Source organism: Penicillium soppii (genome assembly GCF_028829465.1).
Source record: "Penicillium soppii strain IBT 18220 chromosome Unknown utg000007l, whole genome shotgun sequence".
Taxonomy (NCBI): Eukaryota; Fungi; Ascomycota; class Eurotiomycetes; order Eurotiales; family Aspergillaceae; genus Penicillium; species Penicillium soppii.
Window position 1 is genome coordinate 665,145 of NW_026643237.1, and position 19,564 is coordinate 684,708.

The following is a 19,564-nucleotide window of genomic DNA, read 5'->3' on the forward strand; positions in this document are numbered from 1 at the left end:
GACGAAATGCAGCCAAGTACAAAGCCTGCCTTAATTCACCGAGGTGCGAAGCGTTTTGTGTAATGCAATCACTTCTAATTTCTTGTACGACTATTGGTGCTTTCGTCTCAATGTTCGGGGCTAGCGTGTGCCTGTAACGGGAGATGGCGAAACGATGTTCGCGTGGATTTTGAAGTGCTATCTAGTAATTATCTTCCTATATGATATGAAATTACAGTTTCTACGAGCCACGAATACATTTACTCTTCATATTGATTGATTTTTCTTCATTGTTATATCATACTAGTGTAATATCCACGTAGGAACGACTCAGCAATGAAAAGAGAAATTCACATTCCGCGTCATTATTGCGATAGCAATGAATAAGGGTTCAGATCAAACATTTCAACAAAGCCTGATGTCAAAAGAAAAGATGACTCTCATATCGAGTGTTCAGAATCACAAGCGGACATTCCTTCTTCTTCCAAAATTCAGTGAACGACTCAAATAAGTTATCACGCCCCATTTGCTTTCTTCTCTAAAAAACCATCCTCATTTGGACGGGCATTTGCAACAATGGATTTCCGTCTTGTTCCATTTAAAGACATGCGACCGATCGTGGGACTATTTGGCTTTTTATTGATCTCCTGCTCTGCTTGGATGCATAGCGGATGGGATTTCGTCAGTTGAGTGACAAAAGTCAACGGATGCCGTCTATTGTCTTTAACCTGAGATATGCGAGGAAAGATTGTCAGAAGAGTGTCACTGGCAGTGCCGTGGGCCGTGGTGTTCTTCTCGGTATTCTCGCCGGGGAGATTGAATATGGCCCATTCATTGTCATTCCAGTCAACTGGATCGAAATCGGACTCATACTTTTGTTGACTACGCTGTATAGGTAACCAAATATCAATCGCCTTCTGCACGATGTTTGCGACGCTCTGTCGAAACTCATTAAACTGCTGATCCGAGAGGAAGTCGTGTACGCAGCTTGACACTTTGCGAACAAGGGTTTGAATTCTGAGCTGGAGTGTCTCTTGCTGACTCTGTTGGTCAATCGAGAGAAGCATTGATCGACAGAAAGATTCTTTATCGCCATCGGTCTCAGCAAGATGGCTCATGATGTTCCGCAATTGAGCATCTTCCGGAACGAGATAATTGGGTTGAAAGATATGCTTGTCAATTTCCTTTGACAAGATAGCTAGGATCACAGCAAGTCGCATTGCTTTGGCAGCGGAACTGTTTGAAAGGGGCATAGGGACATTTCGAATCGAAACTTCACCCTTTTGAAGGCATCCCAATGAAAATTTATTCTAAAATGTATGAGCAAGAGTTGTCGAGAGATCATATGCCATGCTTACACTCAAAACTGCGCTATCGATGTCTTGCATCATTATGTGGTACAGTTGATCTGTAGCATAATCCCAGAGACTTGAGAATCCGTCGACCCTAGAATAGTCTGTTAGTATCATATATTCACATTTCCAGCTGGTAATGGCTAACATAGAGTCTTCATCCATTTGGTGGCCGCGAAATCCATAGCCTTCCAGCCTCTGAAGTCGATCTTGAGACTCCTGAGCGATGCTCTTCATTGAAGTGAGCTCTTTTTCTAGCTCCCCGGTTTTCTTTCTCTCCGACGATAATGAGTTGGCTATTCCTAGTTCAGCGGTCTGAAGGCTGTCGATGGTTCCATTACTTTCTTTGAGTTTCTTTTGTAGCAAGGTAATATCCTGGGAAAGCTGATTGACTTTGGTTTTCTCATTGACATGCTCTGATTGGACTTTCTTCATCTCCTCTCCGAATTTCTTGATCTTCTGAGCTGATTCCGCGAGCATGTTGTCTTTTTTCGCAATAGATTCGCGGAGTGATTGTATCTGCCCCTCGGCGGCTTTGAATTTGCTCTTCTGTGTTTGCATTCCAATAAACCATTGATCCATCGCAATGGTTTGGTTTTCCTCCTGCTCTTTAAGCTTCTTGCGAACTTCCGACAGCTCATCTTGCTTTTTCTTCATCTGCTCCCGTTGGTTCTGCATCTCAAACATTATCGTCGATGCGATCTTCATCTCAGAGCTGGAAGCAAAGATGCATATCTGTCTCACAGTATTTTCAAGAGTTTCGCTGGAAATTGGTGTTGCAGTGACACCTCCGTTCGTGGTGTGTGGAACTTTGGTTTCCGTAGACATTCTGAATGGATGGCAAAACTCGATGAAATAAACAGTGCTTTTTGAAATTTTTCAGGAGTGAACAGTTTAAATTTATAGCTTCTGTCGCCTATGATTGTATTCCCATGCGGCCTTTATTAACTTGTATTTCCTGATTTCCACGTCATGGGTAGCATTTCCAATCATATAAAATGAAGCTACCAAACGACAAGGATGAGGGCGCACAGTGCGTGTTTAGCTCGTTCTAGTTCTTGATTTAAAATTTCACAAACAGAGAATGATTGTTTTTCAGCCTCATTGTTGCTGGAAAGAAGGGGGGGTGAGCTGGCTTATGCATGCAAGACACAGGGGTACTTTGCAACGTGTTCTGGGCTGTAAGGCTGCCCGCACTGCGGCAAAAGCCGAATATCAGTGATACCCATTATCAGACACATGCTATGTGCATACAGCCAGTCAAAGGTTTTCCGTGAGATATGCGTTTTATTAGGGCGGCCTATAACTTGCGGAATCGAGCCCTCTCAACAGCAAACGCCTTTTTAGCAAACATACTAACGCAACAATATCCCCGTTCACGGGTGATATCATCGACAGGGGCTGCGCGCCGCGCGGTTGCAGCGACATGGCAGATAATGAAGTTTCTATGTCTGAGAAAGCAAGATATTACGGTAACCTTGAGCCGGTGGAATGTATTGTGGGTCGAGATGGTAGGTTATACATGCTACTACGAATCCTTTCTCTGCCAAAAAGGCATATTAGCTTCCGTTAATCTGAGTGAATTGTTAGTAGATAAAGCGGGGTATTGGGAAGAGTATAGGAGCTATTTTAACATCGGATAAATCTGGTTGATCGAGTATACCTTCTTCATCCATTAGATTGGAGGAACAACCAGGACGGGCCAACTCGGGCATTGTGGATTAGTAGTATTCCCGTTTCTACGATATTTTTTGAACAAATAGTGGCTGAGTAAAATTTGCAACTCTATTGCCCCTTGTATGATCTTCATGAGGTTATGAGCCTCTCTCTTTTCGATTCCTCTATTGGAGCTCTTTCAAATTGGGGGCGGCGAATCTCGGCAAAAATCTAACCCTTGGCGAAAATACACTGTGGGCATGAAGTAGAGGAAATTGTCGCATAGAAAAAACGCTGTTTCGTGACCGCTAGGCCAAAAAGGTGCACACCTACTTAGCTAGGCTTAAGTACGGTGTATTGTGCGTATTCATGCTTTGACAGAAACCAATCATCACATATGTCATAACTATCAATTAAGGCTTGTTCCTTAAGCTTCTCATTTGATTGCTTTGATTTATACGCAGTGTATAGGATACCTAAGTAATATTGGCAAACTAAAAGTAAATAGCAAAAAGGCTACACGTAGCCATAGATATGTAGATGTACATATCAAATTATATCCTAAGAAGTATCACTGGATGGCATGATACTGGTTTTGGTATCAGATGATAAAAAGTTCGGCTCTAGGAACTAGCGTTAGGAGAGTTTTCGCACAACGCTAGAGATGCAGGTACTTCCGAGCCATAAATTTTAATGAATGCAGTCTTGAATCTACACTTGCTCGATAACGGATCAATCCTATATGCAGGAAGACCAAACAACACTGATAAGTTTGCTGTGAGGAGACAATATAGCTCTTGTGGCAGAGAATCAAGAGACCGCAGATTATCAAATAGCGACGGTGTCTCCCCTAAGCCCAGACGATCTAGAAAAGCCTCAATTTGAGCGTTCACGCCTACTCAGTCGCCAACTTGGAGGCCGGTTTAACTTGCGATCCAATTCGTACAATTGCTCCGGCGATTTCATGTCCAGTGTAACAGGAATATTTGGTTGGGAGCTGCTTTTGAGGTTACTTTGAAGCCAAAAATCAACAAGAGAAGGGGGGTATAACAATACTCATTCCCGTGAACTGTGGAACGAGTGCTCACGCGAGCCACAGATGCCGCAGTGGCCGACCTTGACGTCGACGTCGGTTTCCTCCCATTGTTTTGGGGAGAATCTCTGCCAGACCGTTTTGCCATTGGCCGCGCTAAGTCGACACCCATTCACCCCGGGAATTGATAATGGGTAGAAGTCATTTCAGCCGTTGACTAGAAAGAGCCAAATGGATTCAGTGCAATTTACGTGTGGTATTTTCGCGCTATATGTAAACACATATATCTCATGATGCAACATCATGAAATAGGAAATCTAGGCTCACTAGTATTTTGACGCTGGAGATGGCGCACTGACCAATGGACCGATTTCGATCGGAGGTTGCGAAAATTTTCGGGCCTTTGCTATTCAAACCACGAGCGCTTCGATAGTTATTGGGAATTTAAGAAACTAGTCGATTCTTATAGTTCACTCTCGGAGTTCCCGCTCACCCTTTGATTGAATAAAGATAACTCTAGAATGAAGAAGAAATTCATGATTATGGCCTTCATATTTTCATCATGTTGATGCAAATTTCATATCATTATGTTTCGATGTTTACCCCAAAGATACCAGGCTTATCTAACGCGTTTCTGGGATTAGGATTTGCTGCAAGGCATACTCGTTTAATGAGAGCTGCCTGACCGGGGCTCCTGCAGTGGGCCCCGATCCCCACATTTTCCTGTTCATGTCGACGGCAGCCATGCCACAGCGTATTGCTCTGTGTGACACCCTCATGGTGGCAGCATGTTGGACCGCTGCGGCGCGCAGCCTCATCATGTGAAACGTCAAGGTAGATTGTATTACCTAGTAGCTCTTTGCTTTCGCCTACGTTGTCGCCCTAATTTATGGTTGCATTTTTTTAGTCATAAAAGTGTACGAGGAGATGGAGGCCAGTAAATGATCGTAGCCGCGATAAATGTACATATGGGGTTGCCGGAAATGGGCGGCACGTACTGATATTGTTTGGTCGAGAAACCTTTGACCCTCACGCCATTGCATGATTTCCTCTGGCGGATGTGAAGGGACGAGCTATCTTTTGGAAAATTCGGCGAGTCAAGTCAGCAAGAGCGTATGCTTCCCGGTGATTCGCGAAGGGGTTGTGCTCGGGTAACTTTTGATGTTGTGCCCACGGCTCCATACACCCCCTGTCAATAAGTATTTACCCACTGCTGTAATCACTAGCAAAGTGTGCCGATAGCGGGTTTATTAATCCACGAATTTATATGGCAACGTATTTTTCAAATAGCTTTGAATAAACTGTAGTATTTTATCAATAAAATAACTCCTTCCAAAAAATCTAATGTAAATGGCTATTGAGTGCAAGTTTAATTTTCAGTTTGAATCTCGATTATATTTGCAGACATGTGATAGCAAACTAGTCCTGATACAGCAAACATCTCGATGCATTGCCACTGCGCTGATCGGGAAGGCGCCTACGCTCCCGGTATAGACTTGATGTTGATGCTATCAAAGGGAATGCCCGAAACCACGGTGTGTGTGAACACCAATTCAAGGTCCCAGCCTCCCCGGTTATGGAAATTGAAACCCCACTTTTCAAGGAGCTTGTCAAGGACCTAAGCAGTCACTAATAATAACGCCAGAGAAATGGATTCGATGGTTTGATACCGCATTGGGGCTCTGTCACCTGAAGATGCCGGATTTTGATCTTCATCTTTGAGAAAGGGCCGTGTTCCGGCCATTCGGCTCGCTAATGACGGTTAGGCAGATGATATCGCGGATCTTCTGTTGGTGCAGTGGATTATGACCCTAATATTGCAGCCTTAGAACATACGTGAGTGTACGAACCGGACAAGTCCCAGCTTTTTGTTGCAGTGAACACGCCTTGTTGCCTAAAGTACCCAAAAATTGTGTTATAGGCTTGTAAGTGAGGCTCAAGAATATTGCGTTATCGAAAAGGAGAAAGGACTAATGCGTGGGTTCTAGTAGACATCCGGGATTTGGCTAAAAGGTTGAACGACAAAGGCCGAACAAACCGTTCCAATTCAAGGAAAATGATGAAATGAGCCCTCGGGCCTTCCATTTATTTTGCTGCCTCGAAAGATTGAGGTTCTGTATCAAACATGTTGCCTAGGTCAGGCGGGGTTGAGCAAGCCACAGTAGTGCTTATCTACAATTTAAATGGCGTCTTTCCCGCGTCTTCAACGCTCTGTTGCCATCGATCTTTTTGCTACTCTCGCAGAACCCCTCCAAAAAAAGCAAACACAACTATGGAGGTCCTTTTCGCACGGGCGACCATCGCCAACAACTCCACGATTGATGTGCAGAGCCTCCAGTCATTCGGACCCGCAGAAGCTACCGGTTTCGACTTCACCCCACTGTTCGAAAATACAATCCTGAGCATAGTTCCATCAGCAATACTTCTGCTTGCATTTCCCTATCGCATTTTTGATCTGCAAGGAAAACGACCGAAGGTCGCGCGCGGGGGCGTCTTGCACGACAGTAAACTCATCTTCCTGATGGTCTTCGCGGCTACAAATCTGGCCTTCCTGGTACTGCAAGCGCTCGGACCCTCTCGCTCCACACCCGCAATTATCGCTGCAACCTTAGAATTGGTATGCAGTCTGGGTCTTGTTGTCCTCTCCCACTTTGAGCACATTCGATCTTTACGCCCATCACCACTAATTAACGCATATCTCTTGCTGACTTTGGTGTTCGACATTGCCCGTGTTCGAACTCTTTTCCTCAATGGTGTCAGCGGGCCCTTAGCCGCCTGCTTTTCGAGCATGATGGGCGTCAAGATCATGGTGTTGCTTGCTGAGGCCATCGAGAAACGTAGTATACTTCTGGAGCCGTACCGCTATCTGTCACCGGAGGAGACCAGTGGACTCTACAGCAAATCTTTCTTTTTCTGGTTAAATCAGCTCCTCACTACTGGATCGAGTCGCCTTTTACGCAACAAGGACTTGTACCCGATTGACCGCGATATGAAATCGGAGGTTTTGCGAGAAAAAATGGAACTAGCCTGGTCAGCTGCGTCCAAGGGGAAGCCAAATGCTCTGTTTGGGGCTATTCTGAGGGCCAACTTCAAAGCTCTGATGTACGGTGTCATTCCAAGATTTGTTCAGATTGCCTTTCGCTATACCCAGCCGTTTCTTCTCACTCGTACGATTGCCTTTGCCAATGACCTTTCGCAACCTGATAATGTCGGCTGGGGTCTTACGGGAGCATTCTTCGTGGTTCTCCTCGGCTTGGCAGTCTCTAACGGACTTTATTACCACATGGCATACCGCTTTGTTGTCAGTGTTAGGGGAAGCCTGGTAAGCATCATATACTCGAAAACTGTTGACCTTAGCATCATGGCGCTAGACGAGTCCGTGGCCGTCACACTCATGTCTAACGATACTCAAGCCATTTGCTTTGGCTTTGAAACAATCCATGACTTTTGGGCAGTACCACTTGAATTGGGGATCGCGCTTTATCTCCTCGCACGTCAACTGGGCATTGCCTGCGTCGCACCTGCTATTCTTGCTATTTTATCGGGAATTGGTATCTTGATTGTGGCTAAACCTATGGGCCAAGCACAAAAGACATGGATGCAAAGTATCCAGACACGAGTCAATGGAACAGCTGCTATGCTAGGCTCAATGAAGTCTGTCAAATTGCTTGGCTTCACCGACTGGCTCAGCGAGATAATACAGGGACTAAGGGTCAGGGAGCTCGTGATGGCAGGATTGTTTCGGAAACTGCTGCTAGTTCGCGTGTTTCTTGCAAATACCATGACCACTGTGGCGCCATTTGTGACTCTCGCCGTTTTCACCCTTCTGGAAAAGTTCAATGGTCGCGCTCTAGACGCCAGTTCAGCATACACGGTTTTAACCCTTATCTCACTCATTGCAAGCCCAGTCAATGACTTGATTCGAGCGGTGCCCGCGATGAACGCAGCTATGGCCTCCCTTACTCGTATCCAATCATTCCTCGAATCTGATGCAAGAAGAGATCCTCGTATCTTCCTGAGCCAAGCCCTGAGTCTATCAGATAGCAGGAGCTTCCCAGATCAAGTCGGGATAGATCTTAATGATCAGCCAGAACCTGACTCGCCGGGATATACTCAGGTGGTGACTGCTCAAAATCTTAGCTTCTCATGGATCGAGAGCGAGAAGCCCGTTGTCAACAACATCAGCTTTGGTGTTTCGAGTGGTGAATTCTGCTTTATAATTGGGCCCGTTGGTTGTGGTAAGAGTACGCTCTTGAAAGGTGTCCTTGGCGAAACTCTGTCAACGAAAGGGTTTCTGTACACCAAATATCGCGAAACGGCATTCGTGGACCAAACACCCTGGATCTCCAACACTTCTTTGCGAGATAATATAATTGGTATTTCCCCTTATGAAGAAGAGTGGTACAAAGAAGTGGTTAAAGCTTGTGCTCTGGACCAGGATGTCATCTTATTACCAAATGGGCACTGTGAGTCGATATATCCTTCATGACGGTCAATTTGTTGACTTTTTCCAGGGACAAAGGTAGGAAGCTCAGGGATCTCTCTTTCTGGTGGACAAAAACAACGTCTTGCGCTCGCAAGAGCTGTATATGCACGGAAACGTATTATCTTATTAGATGACATATTTTCCGGACTGGACGCCGATACGGAAGAGCGCATTTTTACGAGAATATTCTCACGGAGCGGTCTCTTCCGCAGAATGGGAACTACGGTATTGCTGGTTACACATGCAGTTCACCGACTGGCCTATGCTGATCACATTATCGCCATGGGATCAGATGGTTCCATTACTGAGCAGGGGACTCTCGAGCAGCTTGAAGCTGCAGGGGGCTATGTGGCAATGCTGGAAGGACGCTACAAAACCGAGAATGATGGGAACGACGCAACCAGAAAGCAAAGACAAGAGAAAGCAATAGCCAGTGCGACCGCCGGTCTAGAGGAAGATGTGAACGACGAGTTGAATGCCGCCGAGAAGGATCTAGCACGACAGACTGGTGACTTCTCCCTGTATTCATATTATCTTAGCTCTGTCCATTGGTCCTCGACATTGCTGTGGGGAACTTGCTTCATAATGTGCGGAGTGGCATCAAAACTGAGCGAGCTTTTGGTCAACTTCTGGACGACTGCTATTGAGAAAAATGGCAATAGCGTTAATGGCTTCTACCTAGGACTGTACGGCATGTTGGCTATCCTGACAACCATAGGGCTCATGGGAGGAGCTGCTCACTACATACTCTATTTTGCACCGAAAAGTGCCAGAGTCTTACATGAACGGCTCCTCAAGTCAGTGATGAACGCGCCGCTATCCTTCTTTTCTTCGGTGGATATTGGGACCACAACGAACAGGTTCAGTCAGGACATGACCTTAATTGACAACGATTTGCCGTATGCCGTGACGGATTTCATGTTATCGTTGTCCATGGGCTTCATGTCCGCAATTATCATGTGCATCTCAGCGCGCTACTTTGCTGCTACAATGCCGCTCGTGTTCCTCTTCATGTGGCTGCTGCAAAAGTTCTACCTCCGAACCTCCCGTCAGATGCGTCTCCTCGACCTGGAGTCCAAATCCCCTCTGTTCTCTCAATTTATTGAAAGTCTGTCTGGGTTAGTGACAATCAGAGCATTTGGGTGGGCGTCAGCTTTCGAAAAACAAAACCAGGTGCTGCTGGACGCATCCCAAAAGCCATTTTACTTACTATTCTGTATCCAACGCTGGCTTGAGCTGGCGCTAGATTTGACAGTCACTGGACTCTGCGTTGTACTTATGGTCATGATCGTGAAGCTCCGTAGTGAGATTAGCGCCAGTTTTGTCGGCCTGGCCATCCTCAACGTTATCACGTTCAGCCAGTCCCTCTCAACCATCCTCCGCAACTGGACTAACCTTGAAACTTCCATCGGTGCAATTGCCCGTGTTCGTGAGTTTGTGCTCACAACTGAAAATGAAAACCGGCCCGAGGAGAATGTCATGCTGCCTATAAATGACGGCAGTTGTGTCGTTGATTGGCCTGTTAGCGGAGCCATAGAGTTTCATAACGTTTCTGCGTCATATCATCCCGGAGAGAACCAAAATCTCGTTGTCCGCAATCTGAGTATGTCAATCCGCGCTGGAGAGAGAATTGGAATATGTGGACGAAGCGGTAGCGGGAAAAGCTCGCTGCTGGCGACGCTTTTCCGCATGCTTGAAGTTCAACCCGAGAGTAAAATCATTATTGATGGTGTGGATATCACACGAACCCCGAGGCAGCAGCTACGCACTGCTTTGAATGCCATTCCACAAGAGCCATTCTTTACGTATGCTACCGTACGAGAAAATGCGGATCCCTCAGGAACACATTCCGACCACGAGGTCGAAGAGGCCCTACGGTCTGTGGAACTGTGGGAAACTGTGCAATCGAAAGGCGGCCTGGATTCTGAGTTGGATAGTAGTTTCTTCTCACATGGCCAACGGCAACTTTTCTGTTTAGCGCGTGCAGTGCTGCGAGGTGGGAAGGTCATTGTGCTTGACGAGGTGACGAGCAACGTTGATGTCCTCTCTGATGCGTTGATGCAGCGAATCATCCGAGAGAAATTTCAGGATTGTACAATTCTAGCTATTGCGCACCGGCTGGATACTATTTTGGACTTTGATCGTGTGGCCTTGATGCGAGATGGTGAGCTCGTGGAATTTGATGCCCCACAGACCTTGCTTTCGCGCGAGAGCGCATTCAAAGAGCTCTATGATTCTCAGTGACATGTGCCAGGGAAATAACGCCAATAGTGGTCGCTAGCGGAGGTCAGGCCCCTTACCCTGTTTGCTAGTGCCTCCTTCTTATCTTGCATTGGCATAAAATAGAGATAATTTCTCCCATGGCCTTGGCCATCATCTTTATTTCAGCCTCCAATTCTTCTGACTCCATACATTTATAATGCAAATCCCTTTCACATCTTAGCTGAAAATCTGGTTAGATACATTCTACCTTGTCAAAATGAAGAAAAAGAGAAAAAGGAACCTACAGAACAACAATCAAATTGGGTGAGGAGGCCAGATGACGTCATGAGTTGGGAGTAAATGTCATGTGATACTATCAATGATCGGCTGCAGTTTGACCCCGCGATCGTCTGGTCGATCCTCATGTGGTAATTATTTCATATATTCCATCAAAAATATCAAATCAAATTGAACTGTCGTCATGGGCTTCTTGGGTCACCACAATCTCGCCCCGGTCGTCGAGCCTATCGCCATATTCGACCAATTTGTCTCGCAGGAGCCGCAGACAATAGTTCTGAAAGAAAAGGTACTCTCCGTCTCTGGGGATAGCTTCGAAATCAAATTAGCCAATGGTCAACCATTTTTGAAAGTGCACGGAGCCTGGATCTCAATTTCTGGTCGAAAGAAGGTCGAGGACGCCAATGGCAATCATCTATTTGATATTGTCAAGGAGCTTCTACATATCCATACGACGTATGCAATCGAAGACACCCATCGGAAGAAGATCTGTGAGGTCAAGAGTAATCTCAGACGTAAGTACCGTATTTAATGGGTCAAGATCATTTAGCAAACGACAATCCATACATTTTATACATCACTGACTGCACTAGTGCTCGGCTCCAAAGCAACCGCCAGTTTTACTGATCGTGCCGGCAAGGCCGTGGCTCTCAAGATGAAAGGCGGTTGGTTCGATCATACTGCCGATATCGTCGACGATAAAAGCGGCCAAACAGTGGCTCGCATTGACCGGAAACTGCTTAGCGGCCGCGACCTTGTATTTGGCCAGCAGACCTATGCCGTTGTTGTGGCACCTGGTGTGGACGCTGCACTGATTGCCGCCTTGTGTATTTGCTTTGATGAGAAGAACAATGATGAACGTGGCGAATAGTAGTATGGAATCCGGTCATAGGTCGAACTGGGCCATACCCATACGCATGTTTATAGGTGCCTTATGCACAGAAGATCTATCTCTTCTCGTGTAAGTATTCAAGTATGATTCGCAATCTGAGGAAAACAAGATAGAAACCAATAGAGCTCTCGGATAATGCAGTAAGCGGGTCACTTATATCAATCGCCCAGTCGGAATGTGAAAGGTACGCTAAGTTAACGAATGATAAGTGGATATATTTTCGTGGTCAAAGCCCATCTTCACACAACACCTAGAAAACAAGGAGGAAAGCAAATTGATTTAGATTCCATATAGAGAGGACAAGCTATCAAGAGCCAAGGCAAGACGTGGCGAGCAAATGATTCTCAAGCAAATTAAAGAAAGACATTCTTATGAGACGTACCCGTCAACCTGACGTCCTTCCAAAAATCTTCTGCAATCGGGACTTTTGTTTCGGAACCACTCCAGGCTGTAACTTCTTCTTAGACTTGGATGGAAAAAAGAACCAAGTTGCCATGTTCATAAGAAAGGGCGAATTTTCTGGGTCAAGCCTGTCTTTGATTTCACTCCTGATATCCTCCTTTTCTTTCTCTGGTAGGTCGAAGCCGCGAAAGTTAATACAGCACCAGCACTCAGAAGTGCAATGTCCTCCACCTTTATTAGGTTTAGAACGATGCCTCTCTGCGCAGCATCCACATTCCCGGCTACAACATCCACCTCGATCCGAGCAATCTTGAACCATTCCTTCACCCATAAACCAGGTATCATCACCTCTCATCCTATCGTATAGTTCTCTATTAAACGCTGGAAGCATAGACTCCGCTAGGTAAAGGACTCGCATCTTTCTTGAAAAATCTCTTTTTGCGGTTTCAAGTTGTTCGTTTGTCTTTTCGAGCTGTCTGTTTGCTTCTTCAAGTCTGGCCTTATCGGACTCCACGTATGTAGACTTTTGTAAGGCTATAGCCCTGTGCTTCAGAGTTTCCTCGCGCTGGATTTGTTCACGCAGAGCGTGCTCAGCAACAATCACATCAATTACCCTGGTCCGGGGAGGAAGTCTGACCCGTTCGTTAAATATTCTATGCCCCATCTGCACTGGCGCAGAAGTTTCGGACGCTTCCCGGTGGATTCCATACTTATTTCGTGAAAGACTCAGTATGAGAAAAGGTACCTCCAAACTGTGTGAAGATATGAAAGAGGGGTTGGAATGTGGACTGAGTACGAAAGTTAGAGTGTCCAGGTGTCAATGCGCCAGTCATGTAATATTTAGTACTAAAAAATGCCTTGCTTCCGACCGCCCTTTTGACCGCTTCATTCCATGTATTGTAATTTCGCCCGCCAGCGTCTGCAACGCCGGTGGGAAGCGTCCAGGTTATCACAACATCATCTAAGCGAGGTCGATACCAAGCCCAGTATCCAACTGCTCCGCTACGTCGGAGACAGAGGAAGAGGATCTGGATGTGAATAAGACTCTGTATGGTAGGAATATATTTGATTTTCTTTTTTTGGGCCCGAGGTAATTTCCAGCTAATTCCAATGTTTCAAGGCAAGATACTTTGCCGAAGAAGGCATCTGTCAGAAGTATACATGTTTATGTACGGGCATTCTAATTTCTGCCAGCCTATAGGAAGGCATCTTTAGGCAGCTATGTTGCGTAACTAGCGCATATGACCACTGGTGGGCACCTTGGTAGACTGAGTCACCCGCCGCCCAAATCACATCGGCACAAGAAAAGGACTTTGGCTGTCCCAAGGTTGTGTTTTTTTGTACTGAAGTGATTTTTTTGTTATTTTTCTTGTCATGTATGCTAATTATCGAACCTAGGAAATAACACATGCAAACTTGGAAGAGCAGGAAACGCTTAAGCTATCATAACCAGTAGAGTAGAGACTAGTGGCGATGTATGTATAAGCAGTGATGTGATAATGTCTGTGTATATGTCATAGAGCATGGAAAGATTCTTTGCTTCAATCATGAATCTACACGCTTGCGCCAATTCTGTCTGCCCTCGTAATTCGGTGATTAAATGAGCGTCTGAAAATTGACCAATCAGCGTGAATAAATCACTCAGGTTGATATTCGTTGTCTCACTATGATTACTGTGATTGGCTCTTTTCTTTTTGACAGCTCAGCTTATTTGAGCCTCATTTTTATTACAGAAAACTTTTGTTGCTCTGAATCTTGAAAATGCTCGAAAGATCAGAGAAATACCAACTTGCCATATTGTCAAATTAAATAGATTTGTGTTTTTATGGTTTTGCGGTTTTTGTTTTTCTTGGTTCGCGTTCCTCCCCCCGTCTCCTACATTATTGTCGGCCTGAGGTACCTCTCTCAGGGAGTGGACTGCCTGTCTGCCAGACTCCTCTTCGCGAATAGTCCTCTTTCGCTTTCCCATTACCGCAACTATAATTAGAGCATATCCTGTTTACATAAATGCTCTCCAGTAGCTCAATTACCTTTTTCTCCTACTATTCTTTGACATCTCTCATTACACATGCGTGTTTTTCGGTTCCCGAATAGCAACCAAGAGATGATGAGCCTGAGCTGTTACATCCAAATCTTCTTCTTTGCCGCAGTACTCGTTTCTCGGTGCGCAATTCGTACGCCGATTGCGAACAGCCTGCTACTCGGCCATCATGGATCGTCGCGAGCTTCGCTCCAAAAAAAACGACTTTGATCAATCTAAGCAATTCTGAAGCATAGCTGCGAGATAATGAAGGTAGGTTCAGAAATAGCGGGTCTTTCATGGTGTCTAACTGATTGAAGGTATTCCAAACCTCGGAAGTAGCACTGAGCGATAACTAAATCATCTGAACTGTAAGAGAGAGATGATGAAAGGGAATCTGAAGTGGGAGTGAGAGATAATGAAAGGAGACCTAAGAAATGTAGGACGCTTACATTAAGGATCGGTAATTTGTCGAAGATGAAAAGACCACTGCGAATTCAGTGGAAAGACATACTAACACTGACTAGTGTTTCTGAGGTGGGCAGGTAAGGGATGAGCAGAGGAAGATTGGCGGCACGACTGATTCCCAATAAATCCGTATTTGCTTTAGTAATGTACTACACCAAGAGACCATATCTGCACAGCTCTGGTGCGATCTAGTGTTCCCTGCAGGGGGGTATCAGACCGCGCATAAGTTTAAAAGCCGAGCAACTCATTTTCTTGGCAAGTTTGACTGATACATAGTTAGATAATCCGTTGTTGACAGATTGAGCCACCACTAAGCCCGCACTTCTGTAACAATATCTTCTCATAATTCTTTACAGCCTTGTCTTTGAGTGTGTAGGATTGAGCCGGTCCAGCGAGTTGTGCACCGCGGTTTCTCGGCCACTCTCCTTCTCGGATGTCCTATCAACAAACAAACCTATAACAAGCTACCAAATTAAACATGATATTCGAATGCCCAAACTCCCCACTGCTACTTGAATATCATCGCTTTTTGACTTCTTGGAACCTGTCTGAGGCTATTCTGGCCTGGCCAATCGAAATGTGCGAAAATTCTGCATTGTACTATCCCTGGTTCTGGCAATTTATGGGAATTGAAAACATGAATTAGAAGTGACAAATAGACAGTGGATACCCTCTGGAAATTCACCTGACAGAAACCAATAACATCAAAGCTCTATAGCTCTGATTTGTTTGCAATTGGGGTCACTGTAGCATGCCGAAATTTAGCTGACTCTGCCTTGATAACATTTGGAGGGGCATTATCCTGGATAAGTGCTGTAGTAGGTCTCGGAGTATCAGACATTTCTTGAGTAACCTCTGGGACACACGCAGAGGTGTTCTGTGTGACGTCGGCGGGAATGTGGCTTTCCCACCGAGAATAAAGATCCTCTGGGAGTATCTTTTTTCTCTCGACCTTTTTGACCACAACTTTGTCTTTCAGAGGATCATAGCGAATAGTTGAACTCCCTCCCCACTTTCTGGTAACTCGTAGTATGCATTTGATTAATGCAACGAGTTTCGTGATAGCATCCTGGTGGACTTTTTCCCAAACCTTCAACGCAGCAGTGACATCTTCCACTTTAGGCGTCGGGAATATTCCACGTCGATGATAAGCCCGGACAAGTTTGGGCGTTTGAGAAATCCAGAGCTGAGCTGCAACCTCTGTTAGCTTCAGAGATTTGTGGAAAACTCGAGTTTTGATCTCTAGAGTCGACTCCCGTGATACTGTTCGCCCTTCCCTCTTAATGGTCAACTTGGATTTGCTGGAGGGCTCGTCTATAGAGGTTGTTTCCGGCGTGAGGGATAATGAATTTAGGATGTCAGCAAGATTGTCCCCTGTTAATTCGGCATCCATTACACTGGATTTCGAATCTCGAACATATCCGTCTGTCTCATGGCGCACGAGGAAACTCAGACCACCTAGTCGGTATGAAATTATGCGATGGTGCCCAGTGCTTTCTTTGACCTGGTTAATCGTATATGCTTTTTCGAATTCGTGCCCAAAGCCCCGAAATTCGTCTGACCCAATAAATTCAGAGGTGGCGGTATCTTTACGGGAGAAGATTGCTGTCTCGGCGGTCATATCCACCTGGATGGTAAATGATTCGAGATCATTTTTGTTCAGAGTCGGCTTGACAAACGACAGAAGTTTACGAATGTTGTTCCTGTCGGTCACGACATCGATTGATTTTATGTCGAATGAGGGATTCTCAAGGTAAAGGGAGCGAAATAACGGTTCCAGAGGGCTATCCGGATGACGAGCGGCATTCTGAGCAATATAAACGAGCCCACTATCTTTGTTTACTTGACGGGGCCCTGGTGGAGCGGACCACTGAGCTGGACATCCTGGAACAGCAATGGTGGGTGTGGATGCTTCGATCCAGTTATAAGACGCCAGATGCTTCACATCAGTAATTATTGCTTCTGCTGGAGCGAAAGATGCGAGGTCGAGACGGGAGATCTCCTCAACCCCCTCGGAGGTAGTTTTCAAGTCTGACATTCGATGTAATACCTTGAAGATAGGTGATATGGCAAGATATTTGGTTTGAGCAATAAAGAGGGTCATAGTCGACTAATAAGCTACAGTTTAGTAGATTCCAAGCAGTATGTAAATTACCACGTCACTTGATTATGAATCAGCCCTCCGTTGGTGCCAGCGCACACTGACAGGGGTGTACTTCAGGGGTGGGGTGCAAAATATCTGGAATGCAAAAAATATCAGTTATGACTATAGATACATGTAAAATAGCACAAGAAGGCAGTGACAGTTTGGGCCCAATCCTGGAACTCTTTACTTGCTTCGTAAGACCAACTGGTCCGGCATTTTTAATTTCCTCTATTGCCCTGCAAGAACCCACAGTGCGACTGTAACATCAATGGATAACTTTCTACAGGTTTGAACACAATGGCTACTATTGGTTTAGGACCAGGCGCCTGCAAAGTCTATTGTTGTAATATATAAGATGTCAAATTAATTGTCAATTTAATGTGCCTATTTCGACTATTAGGCCATACATTGGCCTTTGTTAATCAAAGAAGGCATTAAATGCCCTCACATTCTGCAGTAAATCGTAAACCACAGTACCAGGGGCCTTTTTAGTCCACCAAATCCCATAGTAAGTGAATATAACCATTTATTAATCGAATGACACGCAAGGGAATCGGCGTTGCTGGGTCTTGCTGTTGGAGGAATCGATGTTGCCTTTTTGGATATTCTGTGATATCTATGTATTCATAGCATGGACTGTTCCACAATCTGTGGCAGGTGAGGGGCGATGTATCATGACATGCCGTGCTCCCGTTCTCTGCACATAACTGTGACAAAAGTCTGCGCATGTTCGGGGACAGCATGAGGCGAAGGTTCTGAGCGCAGGCTTTCGAGGTTAAAAAGAGCAGTGGCGTAACCACCCACCTGCATCTTCACCCATATGTTTTCTGTACTACTGTATCCTCACACATTTGCGTAACACAAATTTAGACATGAATTCCGCCACGTCTATTGAATTAGCTGGAATTGAAATGATTTTTGTGGACACTAAATGTCTATATGTCGAGTTCAAGGTAACGTTAATCGAGATACAAGTGAGATGCTACAAGGTCGCACTCAGATCTAATTCAGTGAGTACGCAAGGCAGATGCGCTGATAGTTATTGGGACAGATTGAACGAAGCAAAACCTGTTTCTCCATCGGCATATCTTAATCAAGTTTAATCCTAACCCGGGGTGCCTCAGTTGGGCCTCCCTCCTGGGTGAGATATTTTGTCTGAGTGGCCCGGCGACATGATAGTCGCCTTCTGGAATTTGATGACGAGGAAAGCGAAGGCCGTCTGGAAGTCTTCATTATGAACGGTTACCGTGAACTCAAACCTTGATCACATGTTAGAGAACTCATGTTAAAGTGGTTGCTTAGTTTGAGCTACAGAATCTGGATCGTTGGTGGCCAGAGCATAGATAGTGTAGTCTCGCCTGTGATGCTCGCTCGTGTCTTTCCCGATAGATTCAGTCTGTCGCATAAGTTAGCCGTCAGATATATAAACTCTATGGCGTCTCTAGATATTTATACATAAAGCCTAAAGCCGGTGCCTTACCCGAGTCAATAATGTTGGTCTTCCTGGCTTCCACGATCTGGATATTGAGGCATACAATCTCATCCACCTCGTACCAGACTTGATAGGCAAATCGCGCTGACAGACCACGCTGACAGACTCACTTCCTGTTGATTCGCCGCTCGAACTTGCGCAGAAGAATAAGTACGACGCTCTTAGCCGCATGGAAGTCCAGAAGAAGGGCAAGTAATGTCATGACTTATCCCCGTCCAAGGGATTTGGTGAGTTCAGCGACAACACCGGCTAGACCGGCGGGCGAATTGTGGCCATCAGAGCCCCCTGAGAGAGAATCGGGGGGTAAGAGGAGGTCAGGTTTCGTTCAAGAATCTCTTACTCGTATTTTAGATTTCTCTCGGTTATCTCTCATTTCATCATTAGCATTCATTCTCAAATTGCAATTTCCACACCAAAGTCGCGAAATCGACGAGTTCTTGTGCTGGAAACACTATGTCGCATTCTTGTTGTTCTCCGCTGACCTTTGGAAAAGAACGTCGAAGGGGATCAGTGGTGGAGGCTGGTCGGGCTCCAGGACGATTTGACCATCTGATTTTGTTATGGCCAAGTATGACTTTTTGATGGGCCGGGAGCGCTCAGAGCTCCACTCCCACCGATCGATGTTGATCTTGGGTTTTGACATGGACCTCGACTGCGATAGTTACATCTGCCTGCCTTCTTTCTGGATCTACCCAGTAGTGGGCATCCCGGCGAAGGCTTGCGGAAGTCTCTGACGAAATGACTTCCAAAACCACCGAGGGTCTGTTCGATGCTCCGTGAAGTGTTTTTCATGGACTTCATTCTCCGTCTGCCTCCTTGGTCGTGCCATCAGCGCCGGTCAATTTCGTAGATCCCCAGACACGAATCCCTCTATTAAGCCTATCGGCTGAAGAGTCAATTTGAGCATTAAGTCAAAAGCCCGCGGCGCTTGTTCGTGCGCTGGATCAGGCATCTTCCCAACCAGGATGTTTGTTTTCGGATTGAAGGATATCTTGCCACGAAAAGAAAGATCTTCTGATGGGTTCAGGGTGTCCTGACTAAATGTGGAAGGTTTAACGATGAAGATAATGGGATCGTTTTGGGTGTGTTCTGTCTGTGACAAAGTAAGCGGATGGCCTTGCCGACCTTCGCAACTTCCG

The 19,564-nt window shown here is 45.7% G+C and overlaps 6 protein-coding genes across 6 annotated transcripts; 2 read left to right on the top strand and 4 right to left on the bottom strand.

The window, feature by feature from the left end:
* Positions 1-494: 494 nt before the first annotated feature.
* Positions 495-2,159, bottom strand: N7529_009510 (uncharacterized protein; the record flags this gene model as incomplete). Its single annotated transcript, XM_057245037.1, has 3 exons — positions 495-1,289; positions 1,338-1,425; positions 1,480-2,159. The coding sequence occupies 3 exons, from the start codon at positions 2,157-2,159 to the stop codon at positions 495-497; spliced, it is 1,563 nt and encodes a 520-aa protein (XP_057093300.1).
* Positions 2,160-6,292: 4,133 nt separating this feature from the next.
* On the top strand, positions 6,293-10,750 carry N7529_009511 (uncharacterized protein; the record flags this gene model as incomplete). The annotated part of the gene is made up of 2 exons (XM_057245038.1): positions 6,293-8,486; positions 8,535-10,750. 2 exons carry the CDS (start codon positions 6,293-6,295, stop codon positions 10,748-10,750), a joined length of 4,410 nt encoding a protein of 1,469 aa, XP_057093301.1.
* Positions 10,751-11,189: 439 nt separating this feature from the next.
* On the top strand, positions 11,190-11,876 carry N7529_009512 (LURP-one-related/scramblase family protein; the record flags this gene model as incomplete). Its single annotated transcript, XM_057245039.1, has 2 exons — positions 11,190-11,520; positions 11,599-11,876. The coding sequence occupies 2 exons, from the start codon at positions 11,190-11,192 to the stop codon at positions 11,874-11,876; spliced, it is 609 nt and encodes a 202-aa protein (XP_057093302.1).
* Positions 11,877-15,584: 3,708 nt separating this feature from the next.
* N7529_009513 (geranylgeranyl pyrophosphate synthetase) lies at positions 15,585-16,825 on the bottom strand (the record flags this gene model as incomplete). The annotated part of the gene is made up of 2 exons (XM_057245040.1): positions 15,585-15,600; positions 15,654-16,825. The coding sequence occupies 2 exons, from the start codon at positions 16,823-16,825 to the stop codon at positions 15,585-15,587; spliced, it is 1,188 nt and encodes a 395-aa protein (XP_057093303.1).
* A 1,228-nt stretch (positions 16,826-18,053) lies between these two features.
* On the bottom strand, positions 18,054-18,627 carry N7529_009514 (uncharacterized protein; the record flags this gene model as incomplete). Its single annotated transcript, XM_057245041.1, has 2 exons — positions 18,054-18,192; positions 18,536-18,627. The coding sequence occupies 2 exons, from the start codon at positions 18,625-18,627 to the stop codon at positions 18,054-18,056; spliced, it is 231 nt and encodes a 76-aa protein (XP_057093304.1).
* A 249-nt stretch (positions 18,628-18,876) lies between these two features.
* N7529_009515 (uncharacterized protein) lies at positions 18,877-19,068 on the bottom strand (the record flags this gene model as incomplete). The annotated part of the gene is made up of 1 exon (XM_057245042.1): positions 18,877-19,068. One exon carries the CDS (start codon positions 19,066-19,068, stop codon positions 18,877-18,879), a length of 192 nt encoding a protein of 63 aa, XP_057093305.1.
* Between the last annotated feature and the right edge of the window lie 496 nt (positions 19,069-19,564).